Below are 27651 nucleotides of genomic sequence, written 5' to 3' on the forward strand. Positions count from 1 at the left end.
ACAGCCACTATGGAGAACAGTGTGGAGATTCCTTAAAAAACTGGAAATAGAACTGCCTTATGACCCAGCAATCCCACTGCTGGGCATACACACTGAGGAAACCAGAAGGAAAAGAGACACGTGTACCCCAATGTTCATCGCAGCACTGTTTATAACAGCCAGGACATGGAAGCAACCTAGATGTCCATCAGCAGATGAATGGATAAGAAAGCTGTGGTACATATACACAATGGAGTATTACTCAGCCATTAAAAAGAATACATTTGAATCAGTTCTAATGAGGTGGATGAAACTGGAGCCTATTATACAGAGTGAAGTAAGCCAGAAAGAAAAACACCAATACAGTATACTAACGCATATATATGGAATTTAGAAAGATGGTAACAATAACCCTGTGTACGAGACAGCAAAAGAGACACTGATGTATAGAACAGTCTTATGGACTCTGTGAGAGAGGGAGAGGGTGGGAAGATTTGGGAGAATTGCATTGAAACATGTAAAATATCATGTATGAAATGAGTTGCCAGTCCAGGTTTGATGCACGATACTGGATGCTTGGGGCTGGTGCACTGGGATGACCCAGAGGGATGGAATGGGGAGGGAGGAGGGAGGAGGGTTCAGGATGGGGAACACATGTATACCTGTGGCGGATTCATTTTGATATTTGGGAAAACTAATACAATTATGTAAAGTTTAAAAATAAAATAAAATTTAAAAAAAATTACTCAATTACATATATTGAGAGGGCCTTAAAACAAAAGACACAGCCCCCACCCACACCTTTGTTTCTAAAGGCAATTCTCAGTTAAAAGGAAACATAGCTCCTTAGAGAAATGGCTGATGTCAAGGCTACTGCAGGTAAAGGACAAGATTCAGTTCAGTTCAATTGCTCAGTCACGTCCGACTCTTCGCGATCCCCATGAATCGCAGCACGCCAGGCCTCCCTGTCCATCACCAACTCCCAGAGTTCACTCAGACTCACGTGCATCGAGTCAGTGATGCCATCCAGCCATCTCATCCTCTGTCGTCCCCTTCTCCTCCTGCGCCCAATCCCTCCCAGTATCAGGGTCTTTTCCAATGAGTCAACTCTTCGCAGGAGGTGGCCAAAGTACTGGAGTTTCAGCTTTAGCATCATTCCTTCCAATGAACACCCAGGACTGATCTCCTTTAGGATGTACTGGTTGGATCTCCTTGCAGTCCAAGGGACTCTCAAGAGTCTTCTCCAACACCACAGTTCAAAAGCATCAATTCTTCGGCACTCAGCCTTCTTCACAGTCCAACTCTCACATCCATACATGCTTGCAGTAATTTATTGCATGATATCAATAAGAAAGTGTGCAAAGAACAACTGGGATATATCAAAGGGCTTTAGGAGCCCAATTGATGAGGCTCCCATTGGCCAGGTCTGGGAGAGATTATTTTGAGCATCAAAGTAAATAATGGTAAAAGTGGATTATAATCCATAGAAGGGGATAAGTCCATGAATTCTTTTGGAAGGAAGGGAAGAAGGCAGGGTCTTCCTTACAGCAGAATGCTAAACTATAAACATGGAAGAACAATGTAGTTAGAAAATCATCAATCAAGGATGGGCTGTTACAGTAATAGATTATCATAGGTAAAGTGTTACTGCAGGTAAATGTAAATATTATAGTTGCACAAGCAAAAGTTGGATAAGAGACAGGATATTTACACGATGTCAATGTATCTTGCAGCAAACTACTTATTAATTTCAAAAACAAGATAGTAATAGCTTTATAGCAGATACCATAACATCACCAATAATGGGACATATATCCACGTGACCTTGAGAAATCTGTATGCAGGTCAGGAAGCAACAGTTAGAACTGGACATGGAACAACAGACTGGTTCCAAATAGGAAAAGGAGTACGTCAAGGCTGTATATTGTCACCCTGATTATTTAGCTTATATGCAGAGTACATCATGAGAAACGATGGGCTGGAAGAAGCACAAGCTGGAATCAAGATTGCCGGGAGAAATATCTGAAGTTATGTAGATGACACCACCCTTATGGCAGAAAGTGAAGAAGAACTAACGGGCCTCTTGATGAAAGTGAAAGAGGAGAGTGAAAAAAGTTGGCTTAAAGCTCAACATTCAGAAAATGAAGATCCTAGCATCTGGTCCCATCACTTCATGGCAAATAGATGAGGTGGAAACAGTGACAGACTTTATCTTCTTGGGCTCCAAAAGCACTACAGATGGTGACTGCAGCCGTGAAATTATAAGACGCTTACTCCTTGGAAGAAAAGCTATGACCAACCTAGATAGCATATTAAAAAGCAGAGACATTACTTTGCCAACAAAGGTCCATCTAGTCAAAGCTATGGTTTTTCCAGTAGTCATGTATGGATGTGAGAGTTGCACTATAAAGAAAGCTGAGCACCAAAGAATTGATGCTTTTGAACTGTGGTGTTGGAAAAGTCTCTTGAGAGTTCCTTGGGCTGCAAGGAGATCCAACCAGTCCATCCTAAATGAAATCAGTCCTGAATATTCATTGGAAGGACGGATGCTGAAGCTGAAACTCCAATACTTTGGCCACCTGATGCAAAGAACTGACACCTTTGAAAAGTCCTTGATGCTGGGAAAGATTGAGGGCAGGAGGAGAAGAGGACGACAGAGGATGAGATGTTGGATGGCATCACAGATTCAATAGACATGAGTTTGAGTAAACTCCAGGAGTTGATAATAGACAGGGAGGCCAGGCTTGCTGCGGTCCATGGGGTCACAAAGAGTTGGACAGGACTGAGCAACTGAACTGAAACTGATATCCACATGCCTCCCTTGAGGACACAATAGCACTTCTGGGGTATTCCTCTCAAAAGTACATCAGATCAGATCAGATCAGTCGCTCAGTTATGTCCTACTTTTGCGACCCCATGAATCGCAGCACGCCAGGCCTCCCTGTCCATCACCAACTCCCAGAGTTCACTGAGACTCATGTCCATCGAGTCAGTGATACCATCCAGCCATCTCATCCTCCGTCATCCCCTTCTCCTCTTGACCCCAATCCCTCCCAGCATCAGAGTCTTTTCCAATGAGTCAACTCTTCGCAGGAGGTGGCCAAAGTACTGGAGTTTCAGCTTTAGCATCATTCCTTCCAAAGAAATCCTAGGGCTGATCGCCTTCAGAATGGACTGGTTGGATCTCCTTGCGGTCCAAGGGACTCTCAAGAGTCTTCTCCAACACCACAGTTCAAAAGCATCAATTCTTCGGCGCTCAGCCTTCTTCACAGTCCAACGCTCACATCCATACATGACTACTGGAAAAACCATAGCCTTGACTAGACGAACCTTTGTTGGCAAAGTAATGTCTCTGCTTTTGAATATGCTATCTAGGTTGGTCATAACTTTCCTTCCAAGGAGTAAGCGTCTTTTAATTTCGTGGTTGCAGTCACCATCTGCAGTGATTTTGGAGCCCAGAAAAATAAAGTCTGACACTGTTTCCACTGTTTCCCCATCTATTTCCCATGAAGTGATGGGACCAGATGCCATGATCTTCGTTTTCTGAATGTTGAGCTTTAAGCCTGGAGAATCCCAGGGATGGGGGAGCCTGGTGGGCTGCCGTCTGTGGGGTCGAACAGAGTCAGACATGACTGAAGCGACTTAGCAGCAGCAGCAGCAGCATATCAATAAAGATATAGGAGACTGACAACACTATAAATCAACTAGATTTAACACAACCTATAGAACACACCATCCAACAAAATATACAAATCCACATACACATTCTTCTCAAGCACACATGGAACATCACCTGCTGATTTTATGCCATTAAGCAGTACACATTTTCCTTCCTTCCCTCCATAGTAGGCTTGCAAGATCCATGTTGATGAGTGTGGCTTCTGTTGGTTCATTTTTTACTGCTATATCATAGTCTATTTTATGATCATATCATACTTTATCCACTATTCTGTTTTTAGACACTAGACATTTTAATTGGCTTCACTTTTTGGCTACTTCAACCAATGCTGTTACAAACTTGCATGTGAATCTTTTGGTACAAGTCTGGGTATATATAATTAGGAGTGAAAACTGGTGTGTGAAATAACATGCTTACATCACCTTTAGTAGATTTTAAGTGACTTTCCAACATAGTAGGAAAATTTACTATCAGAATTATGTTTCCTATTGTTTCCTAACAAAGTAACCAAAACTTAGTGCCCTAAAACAAGTCATTTTCTTATACCCCATGGAGCCTCCGGCAGGAATTCAGACTATTTAAGGGTATGTGTGAGAACCTGCAGTACGAACTTGATAAGGATTTTGGATTAGAGACTTTTTTCCTTTGCATAGGAGTTTATGCAAGCTGGGGGCAGAACTGGTGGGCTGATCTCAAAATTAAAACCTTTGGTAAAACTAATTAAAATAGGATACATTTTGTGAATCCATATTCTCCAGGGATTTAAACAGATTGTTATTTTGTCAAAGGATTTAAAGTATTATATTGGGAGTTACATATACAAAAGAACACCTAAAAGCACCCAGATTGCATACTTTTCAAGACGGAATTCTGTGAGCACAAATGTACAAAGGGCCCATGGAGGCTTCTCCCCAGATTCCAAGCACACAATGCAATTAATGGTGAACAGGGGTCTCAAGAAGCCTTATTTTCTAAACATAGAACTTCTAATTTGGCACTCTTGCCTCTGAAAGTTGTTTCCATTGACAAGTTAGGTAGAAGCATAAATTTTTAAAGTTGTTAAAATTAAGTGGTAATGACATCATAAATGGTTTTTACACCAAATTAAATGGGTCATGTATGGATGTGAGTTGGACTGTGAAGAAAGCTGAGCACCAAAGAATTGATGCTTTTGAACTGTGGTGTTGGAGAAGACTCTTGAGAGTCCTTTGGCTTGCAAGGAGATCCAAACATTCCATCCTAAAGGAGATCTGTCCTGGGTGTTCACTGGAAGGACTGATGCTGAAGCTGAAACTCTAATACTTTGGCCACCTCATGTGAAGAGTTGACTCATTGGAAAAGACCCTGATGCTGGGAGGGACTAGGGACAGGAGGAGAAGGGGATGACAGAGGATGAGATGGCTGGATGGCATCACCGACTCGATGGACAGGAGTTCGAGTGAACTCCAGGAGTTGGTGATGGACAGGGAGGCCTGGCGTGCTGTGATTCATGGGGTCGCAAAGAGTCGGACACGACTGAGTAACTGAATTGAACTGAACTGAAGTGGGTTAAATCTAATTTTGTGGACAAGGAGAACTGTTTTAAATACATTTGAAACATGATTTGGTTGATGACCATAATCAAGATATAGAACACTCCAAACATCTAAGACCTTATTTTGTGCCCATTTGCAATCTACTCTGATCCTATGCCTCCAAACTACTGATCTGATTTGTCACTAGTTTTGCCTTTTCTGGAATTTCATATAAATAGAATTATATAATACACAGCCTCATCACTTAGCATAGTGCTTTATGTTTATATTCATCAGTACTGAGTATTCCACTGCATAAATCACAATGGTTTATTCACTAGTTGATAGACATTTAGATTGTTTTCAGTTCTGAGCTCTTATGAATATTTCAGCTATTCACTTACAAGTCTTGTTTTTGTATACAGTCACTTTGTCTTCTGACTGGAGCATTTAGTCCATTTACATTTGAAGTAATTATTGATGGGTATGTACTTACTGATATTTTGTTGTTTTGTAGCTCTTTCTTGTTTCCTTTTTTAGCTCTGCTTGGTTGTGATTTGATGACTATCTTTAGTACTGTTTGGATTTCTTCTTTCCGTATGGGTGTCTATTATATACTTTTTGGTTTGTGGTTATGTTTATATATAGCACTCTATACAAATACATGATTAAACTGCAGATCCCTTAAGTTTGAATGCATTTTAACAACTCTGCATTTTTACCTGTTCCACATTTACTATTTACATATTTACATTTTTGCTTTGTGTATCCCTTAACTACTTATTGTGGATGTAGATGATTTGACTACTTTTTTAACCTTCCTACTAGCTTTTCATAGGGTTGCTTTACTACCTTCGCTGTATATTTGCCTTTATCAATGAGATTTTTCCTTTAGTGATTTTCGTATCTCTAGTTGTGAACGTTCCACTTAAAAAAAAAACTCAACCGTTATTCTAATCAGTTCATCTGGAACTAGCTTGACGGGAAAAAGAAAAGCATAACAGAAAAGGGAGCATCTAAGGCTTGTTATCTGCTATGAGAGAAAGAGCAAGTTATCTCTCACCTTCAAGCCTATCTTCCACAGCCTAAAACTTTGGTGTCCATTTACAACATAGGATGAAACCAAATCTCTGATATTTTATGTATATAGCCAGGTATGTTAATCTTGATCAAAAGCAGAACCGCATCTGGGATTACTTTTATCATAAAATCCAATCTTTCAATGATTGCATTTCTCCAGGTATTTGACAGCAATTATTCAGGTGTCTTGCCTGTTTCTATTTTGCCTTGAAATTCCCAGACACCTAAGCCAACAATTTCTGCTTGGTTAGAAGTAGCTCACAATATGGCAGGCAGTAGGACCTTTTTTGGTCTTTAAAGAATAACTAAGCAATGTCTTGGAAGTTGAACTCTTTTCCAAAAGAACCAGTAAAAATTAATGGACCACTTCAAAGAACTGATCATGCAGCTTTTATTCACCACTTAGTATCTCCTTGGGCATCAGAAGGATTTTCCTTTCAAGACTATCACATGCTTCGCTAGCTCAGTACATATTGCAGAGGATTCTATGAAGACTTTGCATATAAAATACAAAAATCTGTTACATATACATCCATTAACAACAGTTTGTACATTACAGTGGGTGCCAGTGTCAAAACAACTCCCTGCACTTCACAAGCAGCATGACTATATTGTGGCAGCAGCAGATATGAACTTCCCCCGGGGGGCAGACAGTGTTCACACAGTGCGACTGCTCCTAGAGCACAGACCAACAGAGTCACATCTTGTTTCCTTTGCTGTTCTCATCAGTGAATACACAAGTGAAGAGATGGGAGGGCAAAGCAATGGGGATTTGTGGCGCTCGGTTGTTGTCGTGCGGGTACGCTGTATTACAGGCAGACACACTGGCAATTGTAAATTTGACACAGACATTACAGAAGTGGCTGCTCTTTATCACCAAAAAGACAAGTTTTATACTTTGTTTTGATTTCCAATTGCCAAATTTCAGGTACCTTCTTTTCACATTATCAGTTAAATTTGTGACGATATGTATTCCAGGAATAAGGAATTCAGTAGACCCTCTAAATCAGTTGCTTATGTGATGAGTAGCACTGAATGTTCCTAGGGAAAAAATAATAAAGATCTGTTTCAGATAGCTTTGGAAAGTGAAGGCCAAAGATACAGACGTTCACAGGTCCTTTTGCCATTTGTTCACCAGTATCACCATTCCACAATTACAAACTCTCATTAACTCTTCTAAATAAATGTACGTGCGCATATGCACACCAACACAAGCTGCATCGGGAGACCATGAATAACATTACCAGCTGTGCGAATGACTTGGCTGGTCAAGATGAAGGCAGTAAGTGTAAAACTTAGAAATGTGCTTAGAAAACTAAAACAAATTAATTCACTAGCACTAAGCACTAAGGTTCAAGTATCTTAGCACCTCTCTCAGCACCATGGGAAATTCCCATTATTGAGTAACAAAAAGTTTAAAAAGCATAAAATCTGATGAGGTTTTAAACTTGATACGAGCCAAGAGCACAATTCTTGCCCTTACACTCTTACTTTCTGATAATACCCGATCTACACCGCATTCTTGCCTAGGAAGAGTATCCCAGGTACTGAAAATTAAAGTCAGAGGGCACTTAGTGGAAGGGGAAATACTGATCTGAAAAACACCAAGTTCCACGAGGACATACGCTTTCTAAAAAATGGGGTTGATTTTTTCTTCCGCAAACACACACCACTCTCAAGTGGAAATCCATGATAGTTTACTTAAAATTCATGATGCTGCCAAAACTCACAATTATATTTAGTATCAGCTAGGAGGATATTTTGGTAATAAACACTTAAATTTTCATTTGTAAACTCCTTTTCCAATCAGAAGCAACCCCAAAACATAGCATATACAGCTAGGCTTAGGTACTATCTAGGGCAGTGTTTTTCAAACTATAACAACCCACTTATGAGTCAGAAAATGAATTTAGTGGGTCTGAAGGGCATTCAGAATGGGGTGGGGAGCTAGTGGGGAGGGATCAAAGCAGATCACACTTAAGAGTATATCATTTCACAAAACATTTTATTTAAGTTAAAGATTTTCTATTCATCCTCTGTCTCTGTCTCACACACACACACACATACAAACACACAGAGTTCTGGGTCATGATGTAAAAAGTTACTTTGACTATGGGTCACAGTCAAGAAAATTCATTTCCTACTCCAGGGGATCTTCCCAGCCCAGGGATCGAACGCATGTCCCTAGCATCACCTGCATCGGCAGATGGATTCTTTACCATAAGCGCCACCTGGGAAGCTCCACTTTGGTTAACAGAGGCCCCCAAAAATAACAACATGGAATTTCCACCCTGCTGTTAACATCAGTAAGGGGTCAGAATTGAGTGAAAGTCAATTTTGTGCTTGGAATCCAAGGTGAGCTAGAGGGTTCTCCATTCACCTTGATAAACACTTATTTAAACTTCTTTCCCCCTTACCTGACATCCCTGGGCAGGAGTATGAGCAGTACAAGGAAAGAAAGAATCCCTAGCTGCAATTACTTACTTTGAATGATATCATGTTATTCCCAGATGGCTAATTAAAATGCTTCTCTTTCTGTCTCACAGTCATATTGTTAGCATAAAAGTGGGTAGAAAATTTTAATTTGCCTTTACAGTTTTGAGATTATAAATGATATAAACCAAAGCACTTACGATATCATTGTTGGTTGGAGTTTTGCAAAATACACACCACAGAATGAACACTTCTGTCCTAACCTACCTTCATCTGCTTTTAAAAGGAGGACAATTAGAATTATCACATAGAAACTGAATTTCCCCTCCCTCTCAATTTGTAAGGTTGGTAGATAACCATTCAAAAAGCCAACCATCTAAACAAATGATAAGACAAATGTTCAGCTTCTGAACTTCAAGAATCCAAGAGTGCTTACATAATGGGTCAGTTCAGTTCTGGTGCCAGGACGGCTGTACCTTCTCATCTTGGGAATTTCTCAGGCAGGTCAAGGTTAGCACTGATTGGCAGCAGGGTGTAAAAGAAAAGTGTCCTGGGTAGGTCATCAAACATGCAGGTTCCAGCCTCGGCACAGGCCTCCGAACGGAAGCTACATCATCTCATAGCCTGTTTCTTCAGGTTACAGAAGGGGGTTAAACTAAGTGATTTACACAGCCCCTCTTCCTGAAAGGACTTTATAAAATTTGGATGCAGTTCTAAGATTTTTATGCAGGTTCCCGCTGTAACTTTGTCTATTCCTTTAATAACAGCTCTAATTCTTTCAACAGCTATTTCTGTCAGTTTCACCTACAACCACCTCTCAAATATCATCCAAGGTTCCATTTAGCTTATCCAGTCCAGATACTTTTAAAACATCGAGTAAAATAAAGCTAATAAGGAACAAAATTTAAGGCATTTTTTTTTTTTTTATTTCAGCCAAGGAATGATGCATGCTACAGATTAATCTTTACTTTTCCCCACTTGGTTTTTCAAAGAATACCACCGTTTCAAACCCCAATGAACATGGCACTTGTTTTGTTTCTTCCCCTTCTAATTCACTCCAGACTTTCAAGTGTTTTCTTCAGTAACGATGCTTTCTCCTGCAGCTCAGGTCTGCTGTCTGTCTCCATGGCTCCTAAAGACTCAATCAGGACCACTCTGCACTCAGGGGTCAGACTTGCCCACTGTTTCGATTCTGAACGGAAAGAAGAAACACAAAAGAATCCTTATAGAAGAAGCAAGCAGAAAACCCCAAACTATTCTTTCTGCTTTTATGCCACACATCCTATCCCTGAAGTAAATGCAATAACTGTTCTGCATATAATGATCACAGGTTTAATAGTTGTCTCAGAATCTAATTATTGACAATAACCTGAGGGCCTATCGGGGGTTTCATCCTCTGCCTCCAGAGCTGCTGGGACAACGAGAATGAAGGGTCACTGAAGCCACTCAGGAGACAGGGCACACAGTGACAAAAAGCCATTGCAGCAACTGAGCTGAATATATCTTTGTAAGATAAGCTCAGTAAAAAAAAAAATCAATACATCTGAAAACTGTAGAGACAGTCTGAACAGATGATAACTTTATTACACCTTTAAGAGAAGCATAGAAGAACTACATGCATGCTCAAAATTTTAGAAATTCAGAAAGTATGTCAGATACTAAATCTTGTTTATGAGGTTCTGATACGTTCTGATGATGGAGTTTCAAGCTAGATATTTCACTGTTTAGCCTCATTTTCCTCATCTAGAATGTACGCATACATATGTGGCAAACATGAGAATCCAGGGATATATCTAAGTTCCTAGCTTTCATTTCAACAAGGAAAATGGGATTATGAGATGTGCAATGCTACTGAAACAAACGGCCTATTTGACGGAGCCTTGAGAGATGCTTTAATTGCTAGGCAAGGACAGAGACAGAATGAGAAACAGCAAATACATAAGGCTCTACAGAAAACTGTTCCATCTTCCTCATTCTTTATTCATATGGCTAAAATGACAAAAAACAGGAAACAGAAAAAAAAAGAAAAGAGGCCTCCTTCTGAAGTCAGTAGCAGATACACTACTGGAGAAATGCTACCAGTCTCCTGTTACCAGTGATAGAACAGACCATTAGATAAAATCGCTTCTGTATAAGACAGCTTTTAAAAAGGAAAACAGAAAAAAAAAATCAACTAAGAAAACTGCAATCAAATTTGATGATTCGGGAAGTTAACTGTTACGTGTTTTCCTAACTTCACTTTTCAGTGTGCCATTGTTTACTGACACGAGTGCAGTGAGCTCTGCCCTGCCACTGTCAGCCGCCTGCTGTAATTAACCCAGACTAACTCAAGATTCACTACAGAAACTACATCTTTTTTTTTTTAACTAATTAATTTTAGTTCAGTTCAGTTCAGCAGCTCAGTTGTGTCCGACTCTTTGTGACCCCATAGACTGCAGCACACCAGGATTCCCTGTCCATCACCAAGTCCTGGAGTTCACTCAAACTCATGTGCATTGAGTCGGTGATGCCATCCAACCATCTCATCCTCTGTGGTCCCCTTCTCCTCCCGCCTTCATCTTTCCCAGCATCACGGTCTTTTCAAATGAGTCAGTTCTTCACACAGGTAGCCAAATTATTGGAGTTTCAGCTTCAGCATCAGTCCTCCCAATGAATATTCAGGAGGAGGCTAATTACTTTACAATATCGTGGTGGTTTTTGCCATATATTGACATGAATCAGCCACGGGTGTAGTGTACATGTGTCCCCCCATCCTGAAACCTCTCCCCACTCCATCTCTCTGGGTTGTCCCAGGGCACTGGCTTTGAGTGCCCTGCTTCATGCATTGAACTTGGACTGGTCATCTACTTTACATGTGGTAATATACATGTTTCAATGCTATTCTCTCAAATCATCCCACCCTTGCCTTCTCCCACAGAGTCCAAAAGTCTGTTCTTTGTATCTGTGTCTCTTTTGCTGTCTTGCATATAGGGTCATCATTACCATCTTTCTAAATTCCATATATATGTATTAATATACTGTACTGGTATTTCTTTCTGACTTACCTCACTCTGTATAATGGGCTTCAGTTTTATCCACCTCATTAGAACTGACTCAAATGTGCCTTTTTTTTTTTTTTTTTTTAAATAGCTGAGTAAGATTCCATTGTGTATATATACCACAGCTTTCTTATCCATTCGTCTGCTGATGGACATCTAGGTTGCTTTCAATTCCTAGCTATTGTAAACAGTGCTGCAATGAACATTGAGTTACATATGTCTCTTTCAATTCTGGTTTCCTTGGTGTGGATGCCCGGCAGTGGGATTGCTGGGTCATATGGCAGTTCTAGTTTCAGTTTTTTTAAGGAATCTCCACACTGTTCTCCATAGTGGCTATATTAGTTTGCATTCCCACCAACAGAGTAAGAGGGTTTCCTTTCTCCACACCCTTTCCAGCATTTATTGCTTGTAGACTTTTTGATGGCAGTCATTCTGACTGGTGTGAGGTGGTTCCTCATTGTGGTTTTGACTTACATTTCTCTGATAATGAGTGATGTTGAGCATCTTTTCACGTGTTTGTTGGCCATCTCTATGTCTTCTTAAGAGAGATGTCTGTTTAGTACTTTGGCCCATTTTTTGATTGGGTCATTTATTTTTCCGGTATTAAGCTGCATGAGCTGCTTGCATATTTTTGAGATTAATTCTTTGTCAGTTATTTCATTTGCTATTATTTTCTCCCATTCCGAAGGCTGCCTTTTCATCTTGTTTATAGTTTCCTCTGTTGTGCATAAGCTTTTAGGTTTACTTAGGTCCCATTTATTTTTTTTATTTCCATTACTCTGGGAGGTGGGTCATAGAGGATCTTGCTGTGATTTATGTCAAAGAGTGTTCTGCCTATGTTTTCCTCTAGGAGTTTTATAGTTTCTGGTCTTACATTTAGATCTCTAATCCATTTTGTGTTTATTTTTGTGTATGGTGTTAGAAAGTGTTCCAGTTTCATTCTTTTATAGGTGGTTGACCAGTTTTCCCAGCACCATTTGTAAAAGAGATTGTCTTTTCTCCATTGTATAATTTTGCCTCTGTTGTCAAAGATAAGGTGTCCATAGGTACATGGATTTATCTCTGGGTTTTCTATTTTGTTCCATTGATCTATACCTCTGTCTTTGTGCCAATACCATACTGTCTTGATGATTGTATCTTTGTAGTATATTCTGAAGTCAGGCAGGTTGATTTCTCCAGTTCCATTCTTCTTTCTCAAGATTGCTTTGGCTATTTGAGGTTTTTTGTGTTGGAAACTAAACTTTATTGAGATAATCACAGTTCATAGTGCATTAAAAGTATATAAAATAGAAGTGTACCAAATTTAACACTTCATAAAGTTTGAAGGTTTTAGCTATGTATATTAAACTTTCATGTACAAATATACTAATTTACATTTTGGAATATATGCTTCATTAAAAATAAAAATAGAAAATAAAAAAATTCCTAAAACATCTGCCATAAAGTCTCCTTGGCTTTCCAATCCTCCAATCAGAAGTATCAAGAACTCACCTTCAAGTTTTTTAAGCAGCAATTCTATCACAGATAAAGCTTCTGTTCTCACAGATGAGTAGGTCTTATTTTCTAAGAAGGAAATCATATAGTTCACATTATTCATTTTATATGCCTTACAAACAGTACTTTTAAGATTAAGTTAATGTTACTGAAAAAAAGACATTCAGAAATTATAAATTCAGAAAAAGATATACCTATTCTTAAGTAATTATCCCTTTGCCAATTATCACCAAATATTAGAAATATGCTATAAGTCCATATTCCTTACTTCAAAAAAAAAGCCATCAGTGAAATATACCAATCTCCACAATAAATGGCAATATTTAAAGGACCCATTTTAGAAGTCAGAAATCAAAAGACAGTATCTCAAACACATATTGACCTCATAGGATACCTAAGAAAGTCTTAAGGTTTTCATGACCTCTTCATTTTAGCAAAGAACACGATACAACCCAGGGGTAAAGAGCCAACTCAGGGACACCTGGCTGGGACCCGACCCCACAAGCACGTTTCTTAGCTGCCAGTTCTTTATCCAAAACCATGTGGCTACCTCCAAGGATCACCAGTGAAATATGCTTCCTTGGTGTCTACTCTACACGGAGCATCTAGCTCACAGTGAAACTGTCTAGAGAAGAAACTGACACATAACCAGACCTGAGTCAAAGAAAGAACAAAATGAGGTTATGACAGGTTGTTACGCTACGAAGTACACAAATGCTTTAAAAATGGTGGTGAGCTGACAACCGGACACAGGAGTCAGCTCAAAGGGGCTTCCACTGGCCAAATTTGGGATAATTTGAGCAACAAATTAATTCAGGAAAGTAATTATAAACCAATAGGGAAATAAAGGGATGCATGAAACAATGTGGATAACAGATTAATAAAGAGTTCAGGAGAGGGACCTGGCTTATGAGAAGATATCAGTTGTCAAAGGGTAAATGTAGAGGAAGTGCTAGAGTTGGAAAATCCTCTTAGTAAAAGCTGCTCAGGAAAACCTATCAATGCATGCTGAACCTAGAGGAGATATTTTGAAAACCAGCAGTCCATGTACATGGTCTTAAAGTGTCTTCTCCCAGACTGCTTAGAAGACACAGTTCTGAAGAGGAGCAGGTTATTCGAATGGTCTTAAAATATGTTCTCCCGCAGGCTGCTTACCAGACAGAATGGGAAAAAACAGTAACCATACAGCAGAGAAAACTGAGTGATACCTTGACTGGATCATCACAATTAACCTCGCCAATGAGGGCAGATGGACAGTGTGCCTCTTGATGGGAGAGGACACACCACTTACAGAGAAGCACAACTGGGAGCTCATAACCCGGATCTGATCACAGGGAAAACACCAGACAAGCAGCAAATGACAAACACGCTATAGTTTTAAAGTGGGGCAAGCTGAGGCTTTTCTTCAAAATTGTCAATGTCATATAAGATGGAAAAAGGCCAAGGAAGCATTCCAGATTAAAGGAGACTAAAAGGATATGACAACTATCAATAAATGCACCAAATGACTCTGAACCAGATTCCTTAAGGAGAGGAGGAAAAAACTATATAAAAAACATTACTGAGTCAACTGAAAACCTAGAATATGAATGGTTAAAAATACTACATCATTACACTATCTGAAGTTGGTAACTATACTATGATTATGTAAAAGCAGGCACACTGAAGAACTTAGGAAAAAAGGGGCAGGACGTAAGCAACATACTTTCAAATGTTCAGGGAAAAGTATTACATGTGTACAGAAGGCAAATCAAAGTAACTGGCACAAAATGTTAACAGGTGACTTTGGGTAAAGCGTATACAAGTATCATATGCACTATTACTGTACTTTTCTCTAAGTTTGAAATTATTTCCAAATACAAGGTTTTAAAAAATACTGATCACAAAGGTTTTTCTAATCTAGATGTTGAAATTCTAATTAGTTTCAGGTTAATACATTCCAGTTTGGGGGCACATACTGAGTCTACTAAATAGATGAGTTCAGTAGTTGGTTCCATGAATTTAGTTCCCAGCACAAGGTAGGACAAAAATGAAAACCCCCTTATCCATGTCAGTTTGAAAGTGAAAGTGAAAGCCACTCAGTCATGTCCAACTCTTTGGGACCCCAATGACTGTACAGTCCATGGCATTTTCCAGGCCAAGAATACTGGAGTGGGTAGCCTTTCCCTTCTCCAGGGGATTTTCCCAACCCAAGGATCGAACCCAGGTCTCCGGCATTGCAGGCGGATTCTTTACTAGCTGAGCCACAGGGGAAGCCCAAGAATACTGGAGTGGGTAGCCTATCCCTTCTCCAGCAGAGTTTCCTGACCCAGGAATCCAACCGGGGTCCATCTGCACTGCAGGCGGACTCTTTACCATATCAGTTTACCACTCACCTAAAGAATATGTGATTGATTTACAAGTTTCAAGGAGAATTTCAGCCAGAGCCTCAGGATCTGCATGTTCTTCTTCTAAAAGCATTAATCTGTACAAATCAGAAAGCAAGATCCAAATACTAGTTATTTCAGAAACATTCTAAAGCCTTTCTGGCACAAACGACTCCTATCTGTATGTATTACTTTATGATGTCATTTTAGCTTTTTGAAATTTAAAAGAATTCCACTGATTATACATAAGATGCTAAGGGGAAGGGGAAAGTAAAATAAATGACTGAACTATGAAGCGAATTACCCCTGAAAAAAGGCATTCATCGCCTGTAGGACTCCCAGCTGCACTTTCCATGTGCTGAGTTTCAGCCGTTCACACATCAGTTTGCACAACTCCTGACGATAACAACCTGGGAAAAAAGACAGATTGGGACAGAGCAGGACAGAGAATGAAGAAGCAAGAGACAGAGCAAGTGAGAGAAACAAAGAAGAGAGAGGAAGAGAGGGACAAACAGAGAGAGGGTGGGATTCGGGGGGTAAGTGGAAGAGAGAGGGAGAGAGGAAAAAGTGAAAAAACAAAAACAAATGCCTTTAATTAAAGTCATGAAATTTCAAAAACACTTCAGCATGACTCTGTTCAATTCCCACAAACTTCCTTGATCAGAAATATGCTCCCCCTACCCTCAAATCGTATATAACTATTCAAAAGTTATAACTATTCACTGTCAAGGCAATATCCTTCTCTACAGAACTGACAGTCAACCACACTGTGTTTTCCCTGTAAAATACCCTAAATGACGGCCAAAGAAAGCAGGACTCTGGAGGCCAGGGGTCCTTGCTGGACACTCACAAGCTTATGCATATTGCAGACTTAACTAGAATCAATGGTGCTTTATTCCAAATCTGTTATGCCAACTGCACTCTTATTATAATTATGTAATTAATATTTTGCTAAATGATGAAAGAGGAGCATAAAACTCAACAAAGTAGTTATTTTTTAAATGCTACAGAATTTAGTAAGATTCACAAATGTAAAGATAGATAGGGGTTAAGAATCTAGATTCTGCATTTGAACCGCTTCCTAAGAAACTGTGCTTTCTTTCTCTACTATAAAGAAATAAAAACAAAAACAAAAAAAGGAAATAAACCCAGGAATTGAAGATGATGAGTAAGATGTATATGAGAAGCCAGTGTGGAAGAAATTCTCAAAGGCCGTTGCCCTTCCCCTGTATGTGAATTACATCTCTATTCCTTACACTAAGACTGCCTTGTATATGTGTCATCTTTTTATATAACTCCCTATTTGAATTTTTTCCACCTATCAAGCAAAAGTTAATAGTCCTAATGAAATCAAATAAGTGGGCTTCCACTGCAATCCAAACATAACACCAAGAAATAAAACCTCTTACAAATCTGTATCTCTGGGAAAACCCATCCTATACATAGCAAATATACTTTTTGAAGTTCACACAAAGGATGGCAAGGCTCAATGACACTCTTGAGTGTGATTTTAGATACATCCAAAACATTAAAAAAACAGAGAGACATTACTTTGCCGACAAAGGTCCATCTAGTCAAAGCTATGGATTTTCCAGTAGTCATGTATGTATGTGAGAGCTGGACCATAAAGAAGGCTGAGCACCAAAGAATTGATGCTTTTGAACTGTGGTGTTGGAGAAGACTCTTACAAGTCCCTTGGAGTTGGGGATAGACAGGGTAGCCTGGTGTGCTGTAGTCCATGGGGTCGCAAAGAGTCACAACTGAGCGACTGAACTGAACTGAATCAGAGTCAATGATGCTTTTCATAAGATTCAGGAATATTCAGATGTAGGATGCACTGCAAGAACCAATACAAGGCAAACTCCTACTAACTACAACCTAACCCGCAAGTAAAGGTTTATTATTTATTTAAACCTTCGCTGATAGCTCAGTTGGTAAAGAATCCACCTGCAATACAGGCGAGACCCTGGTTCAATTTCTGGGTGGGAAGATCCGCTGGAGAAGGGATAGGCTACCCACTCCAGTATTCTTGGGTTTCCCTTGTGGCTCAGCTAGTAAAGAATCCGCCTGCATTGCAGGAGACCTGGGTTCGATCCCTGGGTTGGGAAGATCCCCTGGAGAAGGGAAAGGCTACCCACTCCAGTATTCTGGCCTGCAGAATTCCATGGACTGTATATCCATGGGGTCACAAAGAGTCAGACACAGCTGAGCAACTTTCACTTTCACTTTTCACTTGGAAAGATTATGCTCAATTCTGCAAATCTCTCAGAAAATTACGAGTTTCTCAGGTAGACAGATTTCATTTGCTTATTGAAGGTTGAGCAACAAGGCCATTCATTTTGAGACAGAGAGACCCCACTAATAAGTTCCATGGATCTCTCAGAATACAGTGCCATAAACAAGACCAACAGAATTCTTTTTATAGTCAAATTATCTACATAAAATGTATCACAGTTGTTATGGTGGTTTAGTTGCTAAGTCATGTCTGACAGGCTCCTCTGTCCTTGGAATTCTCCAGGTAAGAATAGTGGAGTGGGTTGCCATTTCCCACAAATTCACATGTTGAAGTCCTAATAACCCCAAGTATCTCAGAATGTGACTGTGCTGGGAGACGGTTTTCAAAGAGATCATTAGGGCCCTAATCCAAGACGACTGGTATATAAGATATAAGAACATTAGGACACAGAGACATGGAGGGCCATTTACAAGCCAAGGAGAAAGAGCCCAAAAGAAACCTCAACACTGTTGATATCTTGATCTCAGACTTCTAGTCTCCAGACTTTGAGGAAGGAAGCCACCCAGCCTGCAGGACTATGTTACAGCAGCCATACCAAATTAATAGTCAAGGAGATTATTTGTCAACACAGAAGTAACATTTATATTGGACAGCCCTCTCTATTCCTCAGTCAGGCCCCACAGGAAACGGCAGCTGTAAGCGTCACACAGGACGCCCCGCTCTCAAGCGTCACACAGGACGCCCCGCTCTCAAGCGTCACACAGGACGCCCCGCTCTCAAGCGTCACACAGGACGCCCCGCTCTCAAGCGTCACACAGGACGCCCCGCTCTCAAGCGTCACACAGGACGCCCCGCTCTCAAGCGTCACACAGGACGCCCCGCTCTCACGAGGTGACCCCTGACTGCAGCAGCACCCCTCGGAACGCAGGCTCCGCTGCTTACGCTGCGTCTCCGCACTGCGGGGCCAGGCTTTGCCCAGGCTCTCAAAGGCGCCCAGCAGAGATTCCAGCTGGAGCTCCTTCTCCTTCTCATCCTCATCTTCATTTTTGGTAGTCCGGACTCCAGTGCTTTCAGGTGAGTTCTGGAAGGCAAAAGAAAAAGAAAGCAAATTAAAAATTGTTTTTTCTTTGAAGTTACAAGTATACTATTAAAACATTCAGGGTACCAGAGTATGAGATATTAACCAGGAATTAAATGCTAAATTCTCTACCATGGGTCGCCCTATTCATTAAAAGAATTTTGAACAGGAAGACTACATCTCTCCAATAAATTTGGGTGATCCTGTAAAGGACTCTGTGGGAAAAGGTGAAAAAACCTATTGTATATATAGTATTTTGAGCACAACACACAAAGGGTGGCATTACAGTCATGGAATTAAAGGAGAAAGAACTCGGTAATGATCTAAATCCAAACTCTGTCTTTATAAGATAAGGAAACAAGCTGGGAGGTCACTTGTCCAGCTGGCTGGTGAAATAATGCATTTAAAATACAGGGCTCCCAAATCCATACACTACCATTATGTATGTAACAGAAATTATTTAAACAACTTTTTTACAACTGCAAAATAGCAGCAACACAAGAAACCAAATAAAAATGTTATTTAAAATATTTTGTGTTTCACCAAAAAAAAAAAAAAAAAAAATTGGTAAACCATACCCTTCTTTCTCTGAATCAGTGTCCAACCTTTAAAAACAAGAACTTCATTATCCAAAAGAAATCAAGGTCCATTTTTGATCAAAGTCACCCAATCTGTAGCAAAGGCAGTCAACAGCGGCACACTGAGCTCCCTGTCTTCACTCTGGGATGCCTGGGCTGGCTGCTGCCCAGACTTGCAACGCAAAGCTCATTCCCACCAGGAGAGAGACTATTTGTCCACTCCAACACCAGACTCAGGAACTCACTGGTCCCGCAGCCCTAAGTTTCTTGCCTCTCAGGATGAAATCTCTGCAATAAACTCATCTTTCTGCTTTGTTTTTTATTTTTTTTTGGCCATGCCACATGTCATGTGGGATCTTAGTTCCCTGACCAGGGATCAAATCCATACCCACTGCACTGAAGTGCAGAGTCTTAAACCACTGGACTTCCAGGGAAGCCCTCTGCTTTGTTGAAAAAAAAAAAAAAAAATTCCACCATTATCCCATGGAGGGGAAATGGATACCTAAAATGAAGATTACTGTTTGCAACCTCATCTGCAGCCAGGTATGGCCATCTGGCTAAGCACTGACCGACGGGAGAAGTGAAAAGGCCCTGCCACAGTTTCCAGGAGCTGCCCTTAAAAGAGATCTGATGTGCCTACTCTGACCTTTCATTCTTTCTCCATCTCCTCTGCCATCACCCGCTTGGAACGCAGACACACGGTGGACTGTGAAGACAGTGGCCACCGCCCAGGGATAGCAGAGCTGGGAGCTGTAAAGAGCCAGACTCCCAAAACTAGTATGTGAAGGACAAACGTCTGTCTTGCTTAAAGCCATGATGTTTTGGGATCTCCTGCAATTTGCAGCTACATGAATCCTAATAAAACGTGCAAAGAGGACACAGGAAAATCTTTTCCTTTTTTAAAAAAATCTTTTAAACTATAAACGAGACCTGAAAGAAGAGGGCAGGCATTACCTTCTTGATGAGAGGTATGACGATGTCGGCAAACTCCTGGAATCTGTCTTCTTTGGTGGCCTTTAAGACATCCCCTGCACAACTGATTGCTACAATCTTGTACTTGGGGTTCTCTCTGCCACACTCCTTCAGAACAGCCTGCAGGATTTCATTTGTGCTGGGCTGACCGGGCACAGGCTTCTCCAGCTCTGCACTGTACGACCCACACGAAAGCATCAAACAATTAATAAAGGCTGCAGCTTTCTGGCTCAGTTTAAGAAATGGCGTCTGATTCACTGAAGGAACATTTACCTGCAAGCTGTCACCACACAGGCAATGGCCTTCAAAAGTTCTTCCTAAAGGGTTGAAAGAGGAAAAGATAAGCACCCATGTGTCATTTACATTCTCTGCACATGACTACAACTACCTCAGAAGTATCTAAAAATTATGGCAACAAAAATTAACCAGTCACCACATCGATAACACACTTTTCGTTTAACGAGCACACCACAGAGTTTTTCTCCAGACCATGGAAGCAGGATAACTGTCCTCATCTCCACCGCGTGAAGCCTAGAGAACCGACTTGCCCAAGGGCATAGAGGCAGAAGCATTAACAATGGAATCAGAACTGGTTCTGACTCTGAGGCCCCCACTTCATTTACAGCTCTGCATGGGCCACCAGGGCTTCCACCATGCCAAGCAGACTATATATGATGCCACAGTCTCATGCTCACCACGATACAGTCACTGTGTTAACCTACCACCAACGTCTATAAAAAATGACCAATTCACAGGCCCCAGAGACGTGCATCCTGAACTCGGGGGTTTAGACACACTGGCCTGGCCACTCAATTTCACATATGCCCAATCCTGATGGTCTGCTCATGAGGTCAACAGGGACAAAAGGATGAACACCTGGGTTAAGCCTTACCTTGGAAAGTTGAACAGGATAAATAAAAATCAACCCCCAGCATTACTGTGCACTATTCAAGGACATGTGGGTTATACTCTGATGAAATACCACATTTAATCAAAGTTTACCCAGGGCTTCCCACTGCCTAGGAAATCTGTCTGGTTCACAAACACCATCCATCTTTTGTCCCACAAAACAGCATTTTAATTTTTATAGAAAATGAAAAGTGAAGGATGAAGTCATAATCCTTTAAGGATACCTTAGGTTAATTGGGCATGAATGGTTCCTTTACCTTTCCTGCCCACGTTCTTCCAGCTAGGCCTTGTAGTAATGCGGTCAGTATCATTCCCAGATACGGAGGTACCAGGGAGCTGGTTTGCTTTGCAATTGACGCCATGGCAATTGCACCCTGCGCTTTCATTTTCCAGGACTGAGACTGTAAAGCCTTCTGGGTAATGGTAATCAACTCCTGCAGGTATAACCGAATGCCGCCAAAGGAACCTAGATTATGAAAAGCGAAATTAAAGCAACTTTTAAGTGACCAAAACAACCCCCAAAACTAATGGATTTTTTTTCCCCTAAGTCTGGAATAAAAGTCGTGAACATCAGTTTAAAGCAGTGACTCAACAGTGACACTGCATCACATCCCTCTCTCAAAGGAAGAGAAAGGGACGAGGGGTGTGAGGAGTCTTCACAGCAGCAGGACTTTATGGACTTGGGTGCACCCACAGGTGGGCTGTCACCCATGAATGTGGGTCCAGGTGAAAAGCAGAGTGGAGAAGCACTACTCTAAAACATTACTCAGAGCAACAGAAAAATCACTGTTCACTCTCAACTGAAATAAGCAAAGTTCTGCTGTGTTAGGGCGGTTTCTGTTCTCTCACATGGCCAGCAATGAGAGAGGAAAGAAAAGAGCTCTGAGCGCCAACCTGAGAACTCAGCGATTTGGACAGGCTGAGAACCCAACGGGACACACGCTGTTAAGGTGCCAGGAAAAGTAACTACAGAAGTTTGCAAATAAAAAGTGAGCTAGAAATCCCAACAATGGGATGCAGAAAATCAACTTATGGTTACTGGAGGGGTATGGCAGGAGGGGTAATTGGGAGATTGGGACTGACATATATATATACTACTATATATAAACAGATAACTAATGAGAACCTACTGTATAGCTCAGAGAAGTCTACTCAATACTCTGTAATGACCTATATGGAAAAAGAATATAAAATAGAGGGGGTGTATGTATAACTGATTCACTTCACTGTATAGCAGAAATTAACACAATATTTTATTTCAACTATACTCCAGTACAAGTTTTTTTTAAAAAAAGAGAAAAATAAATTTCAACTGTGGTTCTTAAGGAACAAGTTTAATTCATAGGCACTGTTTACTAACCAGGGACATTCTCCTGCCACACTTCAGTCCATAAGTTACATTCTTCTTTTTCTGCTTTCTCCTCATCAGCAATTTCATGCATGCCTAGGAATGCCAAAGGCAGAACTTCTTTGGCATGGTTCTTCAGTACATCGGGGCTGTATCGTCCAATAGCATGAATAGTCAGAGCACAAGAGGTCTTGTAGATGGGTTCTAAAAAGAAGCAGAAAAGCCCACAATCTTCATGACACGTACTGTCTTTAAGAGTAACTGGCTGAAACAGACCACTGCAGGACTTGTACCACAACAAACCAAACCAGTAAAATCAACCAGCAGTGTTCCTCGCAGAGCACATAAAATCAGAAAGGGTAAGACCTGATTTGTCCTGTTTCATCAGGCTGTTTACATCTAAATTAACAGTAACTGAAGTAGGAAAAGAAAGGCACCTTCTTTCTCCATATACCAGCCGTTGAGCTTCTGCAGGAGTTTCTCAGTGCTGCTATCCCGTGAGGTCTGGAAGAGAAACGATCCCAGTCATTTCTCTATAATTATGCCACTATACTTATTTAACTAAGTAAGAAATTCAACTCACCCGAACTAAATGGCCCATGGCAAATGCACAGGATTTCTGAATTACACTGTTCCGATCAGTCAGGCCACTAAGCAAAGCACTCATGAGTTTACCTGGCACAAACAAAGGAGGAAAATCTTGACACCTGGTTGACCGAACGCTCTGCTCTGTTCCCAGGACCCAAACAAAACTTAAACCTGTAGTTAGTATCTGATTTATTCCATGGTAGCCTAGAGCCCTTGCACATTACATCTGTACTATCCATTTGCTTCTCTTTGCTTGGTGTAAAATTAAAAATTAAACTGCATCAGGACTTCCCTGGCAGTCCAGCGGTTAAGAATCTGTGCTTCCAATGCAGGAGGTACCAGGGGGAACTAGGATCCTGCAGATGGCACACTGTGCCCAAGAAATAAAAGTAAACAAATAATAATCTGTGTCTAGAATACTGGGGGGAAAGCTGCAAAAATGAGACTGAGGTACTTTTGTACAAGTCCATCAGCCCACCTGGAAATCAATCCAAGAAGATAAAAGTGTTGATGTAAAATTACAAATCCTACAGAAGAGGAGATACTTTCACCTCCTTATACCAGCAAGAAATAAAATCTGTAAACCCGTGAAAATGTGCTAAACTTGATCATCTTGTACCTCTTGCAAAGAGAGATAAAGGCAGAGGCAGGGGAGCTTGAGGGAATAAGTACACAGTATCTCAAGCGTGGCTCAATGACCGTTCTTTTTCCATTTAAAACCTTGTCACACTAGACATGGCCATACGGACGCATCGCCCACATGGTTTGGACAAACTCACCCGAGTGCGGCGTTAGGTCCTGGGGACACTGAGTGGTCAGTGACACAACGACACTGGCGCAGCCTCCCTGCAGGGTCACAGAGGCACACGTCTAAGTCTGATGTCAGTGTTCTATCAAACTCTGTTTTAGGAGTCAGGGATTTAAAGAAATATGCAAAGCCTAACAGCCCCTCCAAGAGACCATCTAGGAAAAACTCTTACTTTAAATTACTAACATGAAGATTTTCTTCAAGACTTCCAGCAGGAACCTTTGCTGCACAAATGCACACTGCTCTCATACACTGCAAGTGAGGAGCAGACTCACATGATCTCTGGGGAGAGCAACCTGCCACCCCATCCATTCTTGTTTTAACATTTCCAGTTCTAGGAATTTAACCAAAGGAAGTAGCTTCAGATGTGTCCAAGGACATTCATCACAGTGCTTTGTGGAGAATCAAAAGAACTGAAAACCAATCAGATGTTCCTTGATGGGTTAAAATAAATGCTGTTCCAGCCACACAAGAGAATAATGTGGCCATTAGAGAGGGCACTGTGTAAGCACATAGAGAGACCAGAAGGCAACCCACCCCAGTATCCTTGCCTGGAGAATTCCCGTGGACAGAGGAGACGATATTTACTGAGTAAGTCACATGTTTTATATTCTGAGTGAGTTACATGTTTTAAGTTACTAATGCAGTCACAGAAACAAAATAGTTAATGTAAAATAGTATTAGGTTTTAAGGGAAAAAAAAATGTATTTCACACATGACGTCTATTCTATGTTTGTGGCCCAAACTAAAGAAGATGCAAATTTCTCTGGTAAAAAATACACTTGCTTACCTTGGTTCCAAGACCTACACCGCTTCTGATCAGTTCACATAATCTAGGAACTAGCTCACCCAGCACTGACACATCAAGATATTGCAGGCACTTTGGGAAGAGAATAAATATAAAGTTAACTTAAGGAAATAAGTCAGTCAGTCAGTCAGTATCACATCTTCAATTAAAAACTGCCCGGGACTTCCCTGGTGGTCCAGTGGTGAAGACTCTGAGCTTCCACTGCAGAGGGAGCAGGTTTGATCCCTGGTCAGGGAACTAGCCACACCCCTTCCCCCAAGAAAACTGCCCACGTCAACTATGCACCCGACTGGTTTTGACATGAAGCTGAAAAACTACTGGTTTGATTTTGCTCTAATTTCAGTGTTAAAACCACCATTATACTACACACAAGAAAGCCATTTATCAGTGGTTCAACATTAGAAACAAAAAATAATAAAAAGCACCAATTTATAAAGGAGAAAATAAATAATGAGCACCCAAGAAGAAAGGATCTCTCTGGGTCTACTTCCTCTTTATCAATCCAGATTAAAACCGACCTTCTTCAGGAGGCCTGCCCTACCAAGCCATCTTATTAAAGTTGACTTCTTAGGCTGAATTTGTGATACTGTTCTTTTGAAAGTGTAACCACTACATTCTATTACTGATGAACACATCTATAAGAAGTTTGCTAACTATTTCTATTTCTTTAAGCTTTCTTCCCCCATCATCCAACTAAAATATAACATCTTTACACCAAATTTTGATAATAATTCCCCAGTAAGCGCTAGAAGAATTTCTTCTCTTGTCTAATCTTGCGATCTGCCTAGCACCACAATTTCCAGTAGCTCCTGAGTTCTCAGTTAACCACTCCAGGGCAGGCACAGGAGAGTCGGCTTTTGTGACCTTAGGGACTCTTAATCTACGACTCCACGAACACTGGAACTTTGAAACTTGGTGCCAAGCAGCTCTTTTCTGCAAATCCCCTTCCTTTAACTGAACAACCTATCAAAGGTGCTCAGTTCTCTCTCCCTACCTTTTCTGCTGTCTACTTCTCTGAACACTTCCAGCTTACAACTTCCTAGGTCCCCAAGACGGTGCTCAGGCAGAGAGGAATACCTGAACCTTTCTTTAGACAGGCAGGACAAAAGATATACAGATACAGATTTACAGGGAAATATTTTAATATATTGTTTCCCTGCATAAGACAAATCTGGGCTAATGGGAGTCTAGTATTGGGGAAAGTATGTGTTCCTTTAGCAATACAGGAGAAGAAAAAAGAATTCTTAAGAAACAACTAGAGTCACAACAGCTGCTTGATTCGTCCCTTAAATCTCTAGTTCATTCAGTGCACTGGAACCTGAAGACTTTGAACACTACCCTCTAAAGTAAGCCAACAAATGTTCTCATTATAGGAGGCACTGACCATGTTGATTGTTTCCATCATGGGAGAGGATTTGGCAGCACTGAGTCGGGCACTATCCATTGCAGCCTGAGAACACAAATACAAGGGCATTCGATCAATTAAGAAGAACCTCCGCAGACTCCCACTGGGTGAGACTGCCAAATTAAGAAATATTTTTAAAGAATATACAGATACAACAAATTAAAACACAAGTCTAAATAACATCTTCGGTCCTGCATTCAACCATAGATATGTAAAGGCAGCATCTCATCACAGGTTAGACATGCAGACGACAGTTCAGTATTAACCACAGCTAGAACACACCCCAGTATGGCTCTGAGCAAGTTATCCAGCCTTCTGGAGCCTCAGGTTTTCCATCCAGTAAGTAAGTAGATTAAATAATTTTCCATCTAAGACATGATTTTTAATTTTTATACATGTTTTCCTTTAACTATGGAAAGGGCCCTCATGTGGTATTTTAGTCCAAGAACTAGGGAGCAGGAGAGGCTGACACTATCCAGACATAATAAACAAGAAAAATTGGGCACACAGAAGTGACTTGCCTACGGCTGCAAAGTCTGAACTATAATTCACGTTTTTTCATTCTCAACACTTATTAGGTGGGAACACAGGAAAGGGCAAGATTACTGCTGAAAGAGGGAAGAATGACCGAAGAAGAAAGAGCAGTATCAGAGGCAAAGGGAATGAGAAGAGAACAGTTTAGGTGAGTTAAAAACCAAACACTGAACTGAGAGAAAGCTTTTACAATCATATGACAGGAGCTTGATAGTTCTAACAAAGACAAATGCAAAAATATAAACAAGTGAAAAATAAACACGGAAAAGAAACAATACAACTCACAAAATAAATACAGATGGCTAACAAAATATGAAAAGACAATGGACAACACTAATAACAGGAAACTGCAAATTAGAATGAGATTCTTATCAGACTGATATTATTCAGTGCTGGCACAGACGTGGAGAAAACAGAACATTTGTAACTTTTGATATTATAAAATCTCCCACACAAAAGTTCAAAACAACCTCACTATAGAACACTACACACGCACTAAAAAGAATGAAACGGATCGACACACACACATGGTATTTTGTTAAAAACACAAATCAAGTTGCAGAACAACGTTTGTAGCTTGATTCTATTTCTAAATTACTGTGTTTGTTGATTTTGTAGCCCGTGACTACAAAAGAACTTGAAAGAAGACACAGGGAACTGCTGACAGCGTGTCCTCAGGAACGACACTGTGCTGCCAGAGAAGAGGGGACTCCTAGGGGAATACTTTCTACACTTCTGTGTTGCTTTCATTTTTCACATTAAATATATTTCATCTGTAATTTAAAGAAAAAAAAAAACCCACAA

At 40.6% G+C, this 27651-nt stretch overlaps 1 protein-coding gene across 5 annotated transcripts in view; it reads right to left on the reverse strand.

The window, feature by feature from the left end:
• Positions 1-9654: 9654 nt before the first annotated feature.
• ECPAS (Ecm29 proteasome adaptor and scaffold) overlaps positions 9655-27651 on the reverse strand; it is a 107857-nt gene continuing 89860 nt past the window's right edge. For all 5 annotated transcript variants that reach the window (XM_055579313.1, XM_055579312.1, XM_055579309.1 and 2 more), the window contains 14 exons: positions 26293-26358; positions 24891-24980; positions 24072-24138; positions 23288-23379; positions 23142-23208; positions 22717-22908; positions 21614-21822; positions 20721-20764; positions 20430-20622; positions 18762-18900; positions 15888-15993; positions 15593-15681; positions 13215-13286; positions 9655-9877 (listed from right to left, as the gene is read on the reverse strand). In XM_055579313.1, the coding sequence (XP_055435288.1) occupies positions 9738-9877; positions 13215-13286; positions 15593-15681; positions 15888-15993; positions 18762-18900; positions 20430-20622; positions 20721-20764; positions 21614-21822; positions 22717-22908; positions 23142-23208; positions 23288-23379; positions 24072-24138; positions 24891-24980; positions 26293-26358 (1566 nt within the window). In that variant the 3' untranslated portion in view covers positions 9655-9737. The remainder of the gene's footprint in view (positions 9878-13214; positions 13287-15592; positions 15682-15887; positions 15994-18761; positions 18901-20429; positions 20623-20720; positions 20765-21613; positions 21823-22716; positions 22909-23141; positions 23209-23287; positions 23380-24071; positions 24139-24890; positions 24981-26292; positions 26359-27651) is intronic.

The sequence above is a fragment of the Bubalus kerabau genome, chromosome 4, assembly GCF_029407905.1.
Source record: "Bubalus kerabau isolate K-KA32 ecotype Philippines breed swamp buffalo chromosome 4, PCC_UOA_SB_1v2, whole genome shotgun sequence".
NCBI classification, from domain to species: Eukaryota; Metazoa; Chordata; class Mammalia; order Artiodactyla; family Bovidae; genus Bubalus; species Bubalus kerabau.